Source organism: Cololabis saira, chromosome 7, assembly GCF_033807715.1.
Source record: "Cololabis saira isolate AMF1-May2022 chromosome 7, fColSai1.1, whole genome shotgun sequence".
In the NCBI taxonomy this organism is placed as follows: domain Eukaryota; kingdom Metazoa; phylum Chordata; class Actinopteri; order Beloniformes; family Belonidae; genus Cololabis; species Cololabis saira.
This window is the reverse complement of record NC_084593.1, coordinates 44739517-44755456: the sequence shown is the minus strand read 5'-3', so window position 1 is coordinate 44755456 and position 15940 is coordinate 44739517. Positions and strand designations below refer to the sequence as shown.

Below are 15940 nucleotides of genomic sequence, written 5' to 3'. Positions count from 1 at the left end.
TCGTGGTATTTCACCATATAAGAAAGGAAATAAAGGGAGCAAGACGCTCTAATCCTGGCTCAAGTGTAGTGTCACCTGAGTTTGGCTGACTGTTAAACGGTGATAACGTACAGGAAGGACTCAACGCAAAGGGAGAACAGAACATCACATGATATCTGATCTGAGCTTGTGGGACAATCACGTTTATCAGTGGGCGACGGGCCAAAAGAGAGGTGAGATTTCCCATCAGCCCATCAGCCCAGCAACCCTCCTTCACAGTGTCTCATACGTTTGATGTAGAAGTAGAAAAAAGGATCTTTTTCCAAACCTGACATGTACAATATTTAAAGCTTTATGGGTAATAGGCTGCTCTGAGCTTTCACTGGGTGGGGATGTGCAGATGTGTAACCATTAGCAACAGAAACAGGCAGGTTTGGTGTCTCATGGTCCAGAAGAGAACAGAGGACCAGAGCTGGGTAGTAACATTTTTTGTTACATTTACTTGAGTAAGTTTTGGGAAATGTTGTACTTTTAGGAGTAGTTTTGAATCACTATACTTTGTACTTTTACTTGAGTAGATTTGTGAAGAAGAAACTGTTCCTCTTACTCCGCTACATTAGGCTACGTTGAGCTGTTACTTTTCTTTTATCCCTTTTATCCACATACGCGTCAATCTCATGACATCACTGGGTGATTCTTTGGGAAAAATGTTTGTTTTTGCATGTTTTGTCACATTTACACAGACTCAAACACACACAGAGTTTCTATGAGTTCATGTTTGTTCTAGTTCTGGTTAAAAAAGAAAAGTACAAAGGCTGGAAATTTTGCGCTACTTGTGCTTAATTTATTTTTTTATTCTGTTATTATTTTATTTATTTTAAGTACTTGAATTTACTTTAAGGTCATTCTTTTAAGCTATTTTAATTTTTTTATCAATTTTCATGTATTTTATTATTTTATTGATTTAATTTTCCTGAAGATGATTATTTTGTACTTTTGTCTGTTTGAATGGTTGTGTTAAAAAAATAAATCACACGTTACTCAACAGTTACTCAGTACTTGAGTAGTTTTGGCACCAAGTACTTTTTTACTTTTACTCAAGTCATTATTTGGATGACTACTTTTTACTTCTACTTGAGTCATATTATTCTGAAGTAACAGTACTTTTACTTGAGTACAATTTTTGGCTACTCTACCAGCTCTGATGAGGGCCATCTAGTGTTCTGCTGGAAGTATTATTATGTTTCATAAGCTGCTTAGGGCCCCGTGACCACTAGGGGGCCCCCAAGAGTTAAAAAAAATAAAAATAAAAAATAACATTATTTTTTTATGTGTGAGTGATGATTCATACATTATCAAAATGTATGTTATTGTACAAAAACATAATAATTAATATTGTTACATAAACAATATTACAGTATGTTAACAGACTAAGTTGAGTGATTTTAATTATAGTTCTACTTTTTGTAGTACTTTGTTGTTGTACTTGTTGCAGTTTATTTAAAACCAGAAATAAAGTAGATAACGTGTTTACAGTAAATGGTTTATGAATGATCTGTTTGATTATTTTGTTTCTTTTAGTAGCCTACACTGTAGATGACACTCAGTATCACTTAGTACTATATCACTTTAAATATTAAGTGTAAATCAACCCCAGGCCGCTCTTGTAGCTGAATTTGCTCCATTTCAGATTAAAAACCATAGATGGTAAAAACCTGCCAGGCTGACAGTAGGATGATGGAAACAACACTGCTGCAACTGTGCAGCTCTCTGACCTTTGACCTGTTGCTTCTCTGTGTGGCCAGTAGGGGACGTTGCTGACTTTGATCAATATTAATTGAAAGATTTTTCTGCAAGTTTGTTAATCTGTTGTAGCTTCCATGGTCTTAATCACTGTGGATTACATTCTAACTACAACTAAAAGTTCTTACATCTAGTTTTACAAGTGTATTTGTAATGACAGGGAAGAACATGACATAAGTTTATAGTGGGTGTGTGAATGATCAATAATCAGTATTATTGGCAGTAATAGAGAGCCCCAAAATCACATTTTGCTTAGGGCCCCATGCAGGCTTGGACCGGCCCTGGTTGACTTTGCCAGGACTGTATTAGTCACATTTGCCAAACGTCTACGTCCCGGACTAATGATGGAGAGCGACCGTAACGTCTGCACCGTCCTCTGCACAGACAGACAGACCGGGACGATATTCTGGGATTCCAGAGCTCACCTCTACTCCCTGCTTCCTCTCGGCCCCCGGGCGGGGAGGCGGGGCTGAACCGGTCCAGCTGAGCCGGGTCGTCTGCCGGGAAACACAGGAAGTGCACGTAGCGCTCAGGGACGTAGCCCACCTGGCCCTGGGAGTTGCTAACCTGCACAGTGACACAACAATGAAGAGTTTGGGCCAATCCCAATACACCCCCTACTTTCTACCACTAGCCCTAAAAATGAAGCCACAGGCGTAGGGTCCTTGTAATGTTCCCTATGGATTGGGACACCACTTGCTACGTCACTGCGTGGTTTACGTTCGGGTACGTAAGCGACTGCGTAGTTACGTTTGCACATACGTCACACCATATCAGGAAGCCCAGAGATAAAAGCTGTTTTAATTTCAGCTGTAGCGCTGTTAATATGCCACTTTATTAAGTTTTAATATTTTTTCAGGTGTAAAAGTAACCGTTAAGATCCCCAACCTGGGCTCAGTTTATCCAAATAACGCCTGTTAAGAAATTTGACCCGATGTTTTCGGGGATGATAAGAGCCGCCGGCTCGGGAGCTGGTTTATGGTTCCGCGTTAAATCGACGCAGAGCCTACGGCGTAGGTCATGCGGCGACGCGCAACCTACGCCGTAGGCTCTGCGTTGGTGTAACGCGGAACCATAAATCAGCCTTTATTCTGGCGAGGTCTGAAAAGACTTTGCAACAACGAGCAAGCGAGTGATTATGTACATTCACTGAGTGAATATTATGAAAGTAAAATATATATTTCTCGCTAGAAATGTAATCAAAACGCATTTTTATGCAGAAACTAACTCAAAATATTGATTTTATTTACTAAAAAATAAGAAATGTCCACCATGTTTTTTTGTTTGATTCAGTCTGCAAATGATGACATAAAGCATTCTGGGAAATCTCTCTAGCCCTCGGTCGGCAAGTCAGCATCTGAAATCCCTCACTCTGAAGGGCTAGATTCATACCCCCTAGCCCTCGTTATGTCCACTACCCCTACATGCAAAGACGGGAACGCGCAAAATTTAGGGGTAGTGCTGAAAAGTAGGACTAGGGGGGGTTGGGACTGGCCCTTTGTGTCTGAGAGTTGCATTGCAGCAGATAAACCCCGCTGAAGGTAAAAGGATGGACAGCGTTACCTTGAGCCAGTCCTCCACATCTCCATCTTCCAACACTTGAAGCTCCTCCCCCTCTGTGACTGACAGCTCGTCTGATTGGCCAGCCTACCCACGGAGCAAATCTGTCTTACTTCAGATTGGTTCAATGAAATACAAATCATATCGCACCAAAAGAAAGGAAACATAGAAATCTTTAACCCAGGTTTGATTACTTCCCAAGCTGTACTCTGTAAAAACTTCACGTTTGTGTTGTTAACCTCTCGTTGAGTTTGAATTGTTATCCTCCTCTTCCTCATGGTTGATGTTCTGTTATTTCCCCACATGGGGGATAAACTAGTACAGAAGAGTATCAGGGCCATGCAGGAGAAAAAATATTTGAGAGGGGAAGATTTTTTTTTATTGTGCACTTCGAGAAAAAAGTCGAAATGTCGAGATTACTGTTGAAATACAATTTCAAGAATAAAGTCGAAATTTCGTGAATAAAGTCGCAATTTCGCCTTCTTTCTCAACATTTTAAACTTTATTCACTTTTTTCTTGACGTTTCGACTTTTTTCTGGAAATTGTACTTCAACATTAATCTCGACATTTCGACTTTTTTCTCGACGTTTCGACTTTTTTCTGGAAATTGTACTTCAACATTAATCTCGACATTTCAACCTTTTTCTCGAAGTGCATAATGAAAAAAAATCTTCCTCCTCTAAAATATAACTTTTATTTTTCTGCTGCCTGGCCTAATACTCTTCCGTATAATAGCGGCTAAGGATGAGTCAGCAAGTATCTTTTCAAGAGCCTGACACTTTCAACACTGACTACTGCTGGGAACGTTTTTGCTGCATTGCTTGTGTCAGATCCTGCTGTAGTTCTTGACCTGATAGGTGAGCGTGACTCTGCAGGCTGCAGGGTAGACACACACTCCCGAGGCTGAAACAGGCTCCACAAAAATGTCTCCGCCATCGTCGTCGTAGTCTTCAAAGTCCGTCAGCTCCAACTCGTCCTCCTGGAAGCACAAGAAGATCCTGGTCATGAATTTAGACACCAGGGACATGTGGAACCTGAATCAGACCTGGATCAGGTCTGATTCAGGTCTGATTCAGGAAAAGCTGCGTGCCTGTGCGTGTGTCAGTATGTTTAAATGCAGCAAATAAATGGGATTTCTGATCGTAATGAAGACACCCAGAAGACCCAATCACTTGTCTGAGTTTACATTCTGTTCAGAGAATGGGATAAATGTCCAGAGCATGGCTGACTCCGTGATGCTAGGTGGCGCTGTAACCATGGTAACCATTTCAACAAAGAGCCACCTCCGGTTGACCTCCACTTAACAACAACAAGAAAAGATGTCGTACGAGGACCTGGGCGAGGCTACAGCAACGTACATTTCGTGCATTATGTACCTCTTAGTTATGTTTATGAAAAGAACAACAGATCTTTTGGCTGCAGTGATGATAGAAGAACGACGCGTCTCCTTTCACTTCCGGGTGAAGCCCCAGAGGAAATTCTCCAGCATGCGCAGACTGCAATATCCGATATCTCCGTATACATGGCATTAAAATTCCGACTATGAATGGATTATCTCGGTGTTGTTATCCTATTATTAAATGTCCGATATAGGTCTGAAATAGGTCCGAAGTAGATTGGATTAAAGCAGCACAACGTAACTTTCAGCTTTTGTTGAGTTTGGCGGCTCCTTTGGACAAAAGCGGTAATGCTTTACCAGAAAGAACTACATTTCCCATGAGCACCAGCGCGTACTGCCGGAAAACTCCTGTCCCCGTCTCTGCATTTGTTTTGATGAGAGAAGACGGGACGGACTTTCAAAACTACTTTTCTGTTTTCAGCGGTCGTTTGCAGGATGGATAGTGAAGAGGTAATGTATCTATTTTTGGCTAAACAATATAATATGACAAAGTTGAAAATCACTAAGTTCAACTTGGTTTTATTAGTGAAGTCACCCCCGCCCCCTGTGCTGTTTCAGACAGATAATGTTCTGTGAATAACTGAATGCCCATTCCTTATATTTTGCAGATCAGCCCTGCACAATTTTACAGTTCTCAGGAAAAATACTAGAACCCAAGATGAATGTGAAAATATTGAAAACAATTAGAAAACATTCTAATGTTGATTCTTATTGAACATAGAACTCTACATTTACATTTGTATCATAACAATTGTGTCTCTCTTGTCGGACATCCCTCCTCATCTTTCAGCTCACGCCAGCGAGTGAACGCCGGGACAATGTTTATTCTTGTCTGGGTATTTAGCTTGTTACTCTCCCGCTTTCTTTTTTTCGCCTTCTCCGATAAAACTTTTATTTTCTTGGGTTTTTCCGCTGCTTCGGCCATGACACCAGCTTCTGCTGAGCTCTGCGCTCCACGCCCCGCCCAGCTTTCGTCTGGACTACGAATGGGGAAGGAGGGGGAAGTGACGTATGCCGTAAAGCAGTCAAAGCCGTAAAAATGTGTAGTTTTTTAGTGTGGAAGGGTTCCTACCATGCTCCTCAAAGTTACATAGTGCCAGTGAAGGAGATACAGACCCCTCAGACCATGACAGAGGTTCATCAAACCTGTTGGAAGTTGATGTTCCATCACAATGATGATGATGAAATATTAGATTAAGGTGTAAAAGTTACATAGTGCTGCTTTAAGGTGTTTACATTCAGTTTAAAAGTCTGAATGATGTCTTATACGATCAGAAATCCGAGTGTGTGTGTGTGTGTGTGTGTGTGTGTGTGTGTGTGTGTGTGTGTGTGTGTGTGTGCATACTGAAAAGTCCCCTGTAGACCTCCGCTGCTCGCTGAGCCTCCTCTCCCTCTCCAGCTCCTCCTCTGCCTGGTCCATGGCGCTGCGGCGCCAGCGTTCCACTCCTGCCACGCTCTCTGCCAGCAGCGCCAGGCGAGCCTCGGCCTTCACCCCGCTGAGCTGAAACACCAGGCCTCTCCGTCAGGGAAACACACACTCACAACGTAGCAGTCAGTCCTCCAACATCATCTGGAGGCAGAACTGCTTGAATGTTCCAAACATAAGCTCTGCATTTAAAGGAGCCGTCTGTAAGAAATGTCCAAAACTGGTACTGCAGTCACTTTCAAAATATTGTTGAGCGGCGTGTACCCTTCCCCTCCTCCCCCCGACCAGAGGTTGCCAGGTAGGCTGCAGAATGCAGCAGGAACGTAGGCTGCCATGGCTGCCATAATTAGAGCCGAGCTGGCAACCCGGATGCCGAAACAATACTGACTTGGTGATTGGGAGATAGGTGGAGGGTGGAGCTTCAGAAACAATACTGACTTGGTGATTGGGAGATAGGTGGAGGGTGGAGCTTCAGAAACAATACTGACTTGGTGATTGGGAGATAGGTGGAGGGTGGAGCTTCAGAAACAATACTGACTTGGTGATTGGGAGATAGGTGGAGGGTGGAGCTTCAGAAACAATACTGACTTGGTGATTGGGAGATAGGTGGAGGGTGGAGCTTCAGAAACAATACTGACTTGGTGATTGGGAGATAGGTGGAGGGTGGAGCTTCAGGCCAAAACAAAAAATGACAACATAAACATCAGTTGAGGGCTGCAACTCCTCTTTTTAAACTGGAATATCCTGGCTTGAGTGCTGTTGTCAGTGACATAAGTATTTGAAATGAACATGATTTTTAAATGTCTGTTGACATATCAGGGTCATTTTATGATTCGTTTTATTATTGCTCTTACATACAGCTCCTTTAAATAACCAGAGAGCGTAATCATTCTGTTAGAACTGAGCAGAAAACATGAATGAAGGATGAAGTATTTTCAGATCATTTCAACCAAAGTCCCCTTTTACAGGTTCTGCTCTGTTGATTACAAAGGCTGCTTCTTTAAAGACCAGTTGAGACGATGCAGCACCAGAGTGCAGAGAGGAAGGAGTCCTGCTGACGCTGATGCTGATGCTGATGCTGATGCCACACTAAACTCCTGATAAAGTGTCAAGTGAAACCACTGTTGCACGGGAAACACGGGAGGATTACGGAAGAGTATTAGGGCCAGGCAGGAGAAAAATAAAAATAATATTTTAGAGGAGGAAGATTTTTTTTTTCATTATGTACTTTGAGAAAAAAGTCGAAATGTTGAAAAAAAGTTGAAATGTCGAGAATAATGTTGAAGTACACAGCTTCTGGATCACTTCCTGCCGGATGCTGGATTCTTCTCGACCCGTAAAGAAACATCCCCCTAAGAAGCACCTACCTTGGCTTTCCTGGTGCTCTCCTGAACTTCTGCTATCTTCTGCTCCACACTGAGTCCCGTCTCCCCGGACAAGAGCTTCAGGCGGCTCGCCAACATCTGCAGAACCTGACAGAGGTCAGCAACAACGGCGTGAGAAATCAAGACCTTGTTCATCCTTCCCACACCTGAATAGACTACACCTGTCTGGGTGGAACAACTGGGTATTTTCATTTGCTTCATCCAGATTTTAATTTCTAGTCTTAAGTATTTATAAATGGGCAAAAGAGAAAGGAGCGAGTGGATTATGTCTTTTACAATTCAGGCCAACACATGGTCAAAGTTCCGGTCGGGCTGACCGGCGAGACAGTTCGGGAGGCCGTCCTTGGGACCTAGGCTTGGGCTGTGGAACTTGTCCAGGCCTGAAGAATCTACAGTACATGCAAGTCATACAAGCTTCCACTGCAACACGCCTGAACGTACACAAGGGTGCGAGGGCCCGTTCATCGCTGTTTGCAGCTTTAATTATTATTGTTATTAAACACAGGTCGCACACATGACGCTGGAAACGTTTCTGTTGCATAATGTGACGTTCTGAAGCCTAAATGTCTGTTTCTCTCCGTTTACAAGCAAACGTGAAGTAGGAGTTTTTGAAAATCTCCACTTTGGCCGGAGTTTTCAGAACTGATAGTTTTTGGAGACTTTGAGCTTCGTTTTCGTGTAAACGAACGGCCAAAACGCATGAAAACACCACAGTTTTTGCTACGTGTAAACGGGGCCTGAGACTGAGTAGAAGTCCAGGAGTCTCACCCTCTCCCCATGAGCAACAATCTTGTAGTCTTTGGCAGCCCTGGCAGCCCATTTTTTGGCCTCCTTCATCAGACAGCCCTCCTCTCCTGACGTGGAGATGTCCTGCAGAACAGACGCCTGTGTGTACAGAAGACAGATAGACACACTTAATCCCTACACAAACGTGCACGTCCAGGTTGTGTAGGTGAAGTAAACTGCCCACACGCCTGCTGGAACCGTAAGAAGCCATAAGAATAATTCTTTCTACTAATTAAGAATAATTAGTAGAAAACAATATAGTCATCCTTCAAATCCATTATTCCTTCAGTTAAAACTGTTCACATGTCTTGAATTAGTGGAACCACACAATTCTGCAAATTATGTGAAAAGCTCATAAGAAAATTTTGAAAATCAATATACAGAAACAATTTGAAAAAAGAGAAAATAAGTATAACTTAAAAGGAACAGAGGTCTTTAAAAAACCAAAATTCAGGACAAAATTAATGGAACGTTGTGTTTCTGTAAAAGGTATCAGTTTATGGAACAATCTGGATACAGAAGCCAAAGACAGCAAATCAAACATTACATTTAAAATAATAATAAAAGCCAGTTTGATGAAGAAATATCATGATAATTGTTAAGTTAGGTGGGTTTTCTTTTTTTTTTCTCTCTCTCTCTTTTTATTCTCTTTTTTTATTATTTGTTTTTCATTGTCATATTTTTTTTCTTTTAATCAAAAAATAATACGACTGTGTTTGACGGCAACTATTTTGTGTTATTTTATAACTTTGTTTTAGTTTTGGTTTTATTTTTTTGTTTGTTTGTTTGTGTTTTAAATTACGTTTATTGGAAATTGTTTTTGTCTTTAAATTGGGTAATTTGTTTTTCTTTTTCTTTTTCTTTATTATTACATTAATTGAAATTTGATTTCTTAGGAAAAAGGGACAGATAAAATAAGCTTACCGTATTTTCGCGACCATATGGCGCACTGTGTGGAAAGGCGCACCCTCAGTTTTGTGTGTCATTTTTGGTTTTAAAACACACATATGGCGCACCGACCCAAAAGGCGCCGTCTACGGAGACGAGCTGCACACACGCACGCTGCAGAACACACACGCGCTAAAAATACAGCGGAAGCAAAACTTAGTTTGATATTTTATTTCACTTTTCACATCAATCAAACCCTTCAAAGGTTCATATTCTGTTTCTGCATTAAAGAATTTAAAAAAACCCCTGGGTTGCTGCACATAAACCTGTCTCAGCCACTGATCATCTCCTCATCCATCCAGCCCTTTTCATTTCACTCTGGCTGGAAAAGTCTCTTTAGGGAACGCTTTTCTTTTAAAAATCCCGACCGCGGCGGTCCCGGGTCCCGCTCCCCGTCTGCTCCCTCGCGCTGGACCGGGTCCCGGGTCCCGGTCCCGGTCCCGGAACCCGGCGCCCGGCACATTTAAAAAAAAAAAAAAAAAAAAAAAGTTGCGCCTTATGGTCGCGAAAATACGGTAGTCTTCTTTCTGTTTCATTCAAGGAAAGATTTGTTGTAATTATATTGAACCGTTTAGTTTTTCTTTTAATGAATTAAATAAAGAATAAATTAAATGAAATGAAATTAAACCTCGTCTAATCTTGGTGGTTCATCGCTGGAGACGTTTGGACAGAAACAGGCTCCATGTTACCTTATCAGTTCAGTCATGGACAACTTTATACTGTCAAATGTTCATGTTTTAGTCAGTTATTTCCCTTAAATCCTGCACTTGTTGAACAAGAGGATCTTTATCTAATCTGAAAACAAGTTCAGGTAGAGTAGGAAACCAGCCTAACGCTGCTAAAACTCAACAAATCAGCAATAGACTATGGGCCAAATCCACATAAGGATTGCGCGGCTTTTGCGGCCGCTAAACCGGTGCAAATGAGACAAAAAGAGAGCGTCTAATTCACAAAGCACCCGCAAAGGGTGAATTGCTCCACAAACTGCGCTGCCAAGCAAATAGTGGCAGTCTGCGCCGGTGCCATTTGCATGCATGCAAATTAGGTAATATTCGTACATTCGGCGCAAAATTGCCCCCTTTCTATGCAAATAAGTCTCATTGCAAAAAGCGCCTAATTCAGAAAGGCCAACGCTATTTGCCACACGCAAAAATAGTGGAGCAAATACCGTGTTTCAGAAGCGTGTATTAAACTGCGCGCAAACTCACTCGTCACTCCTCATCTCTCTGTTTCTCTCTCTCTTCAATGTCATTCAAGCCTGTGTGATACTGAATGATATTAAGGGTGAAATCTACAGTCAGACATGACTGTAGACAGTCATGTCTGACTGTCTACAGTCAGACATGACTGTAGACAGTCAGATCAAGTGGGGTTGTGGACTTATCGGATTTAAAAATAAAAGTAACAGGACGGAGTTCAGGATTCATCCATACATAAGGGGCTGCTTTATTACAAACAATTCCACCATATAAACATATAAATCTAGAATGTGTGTGTTTAACAGCTGACCTGTAGGTGTGTGTAGCAAAACAAAGAACATGAATTACCATTAGATCCTGATCTGATCCCGATCCAGTGTTAATGAAGTTACTGGTGCTGTGCCTTGTGCATAAATGCGCACAGCCTCTTAACATTTGACATTTCATTAGCTTATGTCATACAGACACTGTGGTCTTTTGATGTGTGTGTGGAGATGATGGCTATGTTCTACCACACGATGGTGGCCAGTGCACTCTTTTTTGCTGCTTTTTTTTTTTTTTTTTTGCTGCTTTGCCTGCAGCGGTCGGGTCCGCAGCCTCCGCTCACTGCGCACTGAGCGGTTCAGGAGATCCTTGCGTCCCCGCAGCAATAAGACTGTTTAACTCGTCCTGAAATCAGTTTCACACACTCACCTCTGCCACAACTGGACTATATTTTAGTTTGCACTTTACATGATATTTGTTTAAAAACCTTATATGTTTATTTTAATATTATGAATGTGCTTGTATTGTCTGAATGGAAGTGTGGTTGATTTTTATGTTTATGTTTTGATGAGCTGCTGGACGGTTGAATTTCCCTTTGGGGATGAATAAAGTTCTATCTATCTATCTATCTATCTATCTATCTATCTATCTATCTATCTATCTATCTATCTATCTATCTATCTATCTATCTATCTATCTATCTATCTATCTATCTATCTATCTATCTATCTATCTATCTATCTATCTATCTATCTATCTGCATGCGAAATACTAGTACAAATACGTGAAAGTTGAGGCTATTGTGCTCTCTGCAGTTTTCATTAGGGACCAATCTGTGTGCTGAAATATGGAGAACACTGGAAACAGCTCCGCTCACTCAGACAAGTGCAAATTGCACTCAGCCGCAAAACTTTATGGGCGTGTTTGCTCCGGTATATCATTAGAGCAAAATCTTTTGTGAATAGGACCTTAAAGCGGGGCAAATTGCGGGCGCTAATGCAGCGCAATTCACAGCGCTATTTGCGGGCGCAATCTGTTCTTTGTGGATTTACCCCTATGTCTTTCTATGCCCATGTAAAGCTAAACATGTGTTTCCTCCCCTTCCCTCAGCTTCAGAGCGGGGACCCTGAATCCAGGCGGAGCCGCTCACATATCTGAATAATGGCGTCTTCAAGGCGTTGACCTCATGCCAAAGCGAGCGCCAACCAACGCAGCTGAGGGGTTGAATGTTGAACTCTAGTCCGTAGTCTAGTCTGTGTTTTACCGTAATCTAATCACAATCCCAACCACGAAGCCACGTTTCACCCCCCAAACTATTTCAAATTCACAAAACCTTCAAAACCGCTGGCCTCCATAGAACCTGCCAGGGCTGGGGATCCAGTCAAATGTCAAGAATCGATTCCGATTCTTAAGATTCAGAATCGATTATCAAGATTTGATTCGATCCAATCGATTCGATTCCGATATTGATTTGGGTTAATGTTATTAAAACAGTTTTTTAGCTGCTGCATGAATGATATGACTGTAGTTCTGCAACATATTACTACTAGTATTATATTGAGATTAAACAGCAAGTATTGCAGCTAATGATGCTGTAAGGACCAATCAGCTCCCAGAATGCTGATAGAACTGCTTTCAGAAACATCGTGGGGCAGAATTACCAAACAGATCCAGGGAGGAAACAGAAATCGCTTTTATTTTTTAACACATTCCGTTTAAATTTTTTCCATTTTCGGTCTATTTTGGTTTTTAATTTTTGAGAATTTGGTTTTTTAGCATTTTATGCAAATGTAACCCCAAGACAGTATATAAAGTAATTAAATATGGACAATTTATGCAATTAGAACTGAAAACTTTAATGTTTTCATATGTTTAAACATATTTAAATGCAAAAACATGGCACCAGTTATTCTTGTGTCCAACAAAACATTCCTTTTTTGGGCATAAACAAAAAAATACCAAAAGCTGTAATGTAATGATGAAAAAAAATCGATCTTTGGACATACAAATCGATTTTTAGGAATTATTATGAGAATCGATTTAGAATCGGAAAATCGATTTTTTCAACACAGGCCTAGTGTCACCTGATCCAGTGCAGCAGGAAGGAAGCTGAAGTCACACGCTTCGGTGAAAGAAGCAGATTCCTGCAGGAACTGCTGAACGTTCCTCTCTCTGGTCACCTGACAGAGATAAAGAAAAAGGAAAACATGAACTTCACAGAGAAAAACATCATTGCAACCTTTGCCAGCCTCTTTGACAGCTGTCATGAACCACTGAAACACCTTCTCCAAGCGGACAAAAGCATGGGGACGTTTTCAACACGGGCGTTGGAAACAAGCTCAGATACCCGTGAGCTCCAGCAAACATCTGTGAAAGTGTTATGGTAGATTCACACCAACGTCTGCCGACGCCTGCAGTAGCAGGCCTTCAAGCTGCAGAACTGGAGGAACAAAGTGCATATAGTCTACATCAGGGGTCAGCAACCCAAAATGTTGAAAGAGCCATATTGGACCAAAAAACAAAAAACAAATATGTCTGGAGCCGCAAAAAATGAAAAGTCTTGTATCAGCCTTAGAATGAAGGCAAATGGCGAAAGGCGAAATTTCGAGAAAAAAGTCGAAATGTCGAGAAAAAAGTCGAAATATCGAGAAAAAAGTCGAAATGTCGAGAAAAAAGTCGAAATGTCGGGATTAAAAAGGAAAGGAAAAAGGAAGGAAAAAGAGAAAAAAGGAAAAAAAGAAGAAAAAAGAAAAAAAAGAAGAAAAAAAGAAGAAAAAAAAGGTCAAACATTTTTGAAAAAGCTCTAGAGCTCACTAGAGCGGCGCTAAAGAGCTGCATGCGGCTCTAGAGCCGCGGGTTGCCGACCCCTGCTCTACATATATGTATATATATATATATATATGTATATATATATATATATATATATATATATATATATATATATATATATATATATATATATATATATATATATATATATACATAGCTGCACATCTTCAGTTTCCTCTTTCACCATGGATCACACTTTTGGAAGCCTTCTTTATATTTCAGCGTTATTTCCGTGTAAATAAGAGTGAGTTTGATCCTTAACCAGGTTGGTCCTGGATCAACACCAACCATCATGAAGCTGCAGTCTGTCTGCGGTGATCACTGACACCACGGGTCGGAGAGGATTTGGTCATGATGTTTAAACTGTGTTTTGTGATTAATAAGCACGGGTTTTAATTATTTTGCGTTGGATCGATGTAGCAAATAAAATAGTTCAGACCCTCCAGCTCCTCAACCATCAGTTACTGTTTAACATGATCAGTTCAGGTAAAAACTGCATTCAAATCAGCAAAAATGGCAGTTTGCTGGATTAAATATATTAATTCCTGATAAAATAAGTTTGTTGGCCTCCGTGGCCTCCGACGCCTCTCGCAGCGCTTTCATAGACAATGAATTGCAGCCGGACGCCTATGACGCCGGTGGCTCTTTGAGTGTGAATCCAGGGTTAGCCGTTACCTCGCCTGCTGCCTCATGAATGTGTTCATGTTACATTTCTGTTTGTAAAGTTCAGGGACATTTTACTCCTCTTCCTCCCACAGAAAGAGTAGAAATGTCCTCTATCATTCCATATCCAGGTGTGTTGTTTACACTGGCGGTATCCCCTCCCCCTCCACCTCTCTCCCAAAGGCGTCTCAAAGGAGGTGAGAAATGTCTCATGTCTAGTTGCAGGAGTCAGTTTTCCCGCCGTTAGAAGCGTCAGAGCAACGATGGAATGAGATGTGTGAAGGGTCACAAAGAGAGAGTTTTTTATGAACTTCCATTTCATCAGATGTGTTTAAGTTGGGAAGCAGTGCACCAGAAATGTGGAGAAAAAGTAAACGTGAAGTTACGATAGTTTGTCAACCATCTCTTTATACACTTAAGTTTCCACCCACAGTTGACGACCATGAGTCAAGGCTAGATTGGTGACTGTCTGGTGAGGTCAGGTTATACCGGTGTACCGTATTTTTTCGTGACCATTAGGCGGGAAATGCAAAATGTGCCGCGCGCCCAATGACGCAGTGCGCTGAATGTGTGTTGTCGGGGGCTCTCACCGCGGCTCCCTCTGGAGCGCTTTGAGAAATACTGTGCGTTCCGGAGAAACCGCTGGCCGAGCGGCAGCCGACGAGTCCCCGGGGAGGGGAGGTCGGCCTGCCCGGCGGCGGGCTCCATCGTTTACTGTTGTGCTTGGCTGCAAAAGCCGGCATCATTTCCGAGGGGCCGCATGGCACGGAAAGTGACTCTGACTGCGAAGAAAGTGGAACAGTTGTCAGGACTCAGTCCGTCGGGCTTCATCTGCAGCCCGATCGCGCTGATCGGGCCAGAGTGGCCAGAGAACTGCGCGCCCGGCTCGTGCGGCTCGCTGAGCAGTTTTCCTGCTATCAGCCCGATCATGCCATTTGTGTGTGTAGGCGGCGCCTTTTCGTTCGGTGCGCTGTGTGTGTGTGTTAAATACAGAAATGGCACACATAACTGAGACTGCGCCTTTCCACACGGCGCGCTGTATGGTTGCGAAAATACGCTATATCTATTTACCTTGCTCCCTGCCGGTCCATACTGTTTCCTTCCTTCATATGTCAGGTCAGGTTAGTTTGGATTTTATCATGTTCTGGGGCCTCATTTATAAAGCTTGCTTGCGCACAAAACAGGGCTTGAAAGATGCGCAAGCCACCTTCTACCCAAAGGTTGGGATTTAAAAAGAAAAAACTAACTGAAAAATCTGCGTATCCCTACGGCAACGGTACGGTAGGAACATGCTTAAGATATGGGGAACTGGCGACGCAGGTGGTGAGGTGGTGAAATGATTCATGTCATATTCTTAATAATGTCATCACATATAAGACTTATAATATAATAGCGCTGATCGTGTCCTCTGTGTTTGAAGCTCAGCGTCAGTCAGGACTCTGGTGCTGCTGCTGCAGCCGCGGTGCAGGACACGCCGGGAACCTCCTCTTCACCCACCGCGACAACCGTAGAGTGACTGAGGACAGAACAAATGAGGGGCTCCGTAGAGCGTTTAGGGGCTCTACGGAGCCCCTAAAGGGACACAGATTTTTTTATATATATATAATGAGTTTTACGCACGCGTGAAACCTTTACGCGCGGGCGTAAGCCTAAATTATGGTTCCGCGTTAAAACGACGCAGAGCCTACACCGTAGGTT

General features: G+C 42.2%; 1 protein-coding gene across 1 annotated transcript in view; it reads right to left on the bottom strand.

Annotated features, from left to right (window-relative positions):
• LOC133447408 (F-BAR and double SH3 domains protein 1-like) overlaps positions 1-15940 on the bottom strand; it is a 42606-nt gene that overhangs the window by 5068 nt on the left and 21598 nt on the right. The window contains exons 10-16 of the mRNA XM_061726080.1: positions 12835-12930; positions 8322-8438; positions 7536-7640; positions 6088-6243; positions 4194-4322; positions 3346-3429; positions 2183-2349 (exon numbers count right to left, since the gene is read on the bottom strand). Coding sequence (XP_061582064.1) covers positions 2183-2349; positions 3346-3429; positions 4194-4322; positions 6088-6243; positions 7536-7640; positions 8322-8438; positions 12835-12930 — 854 coding nt within the window. The remainder of the gene's footprint in view (positions 1-2182; positions 2350-3345; positions 3430-4193; positions 4323-6087; positions 6244-7535; positions 7641-8321; positions 8439-12834; positions 12931-15940) is intronic.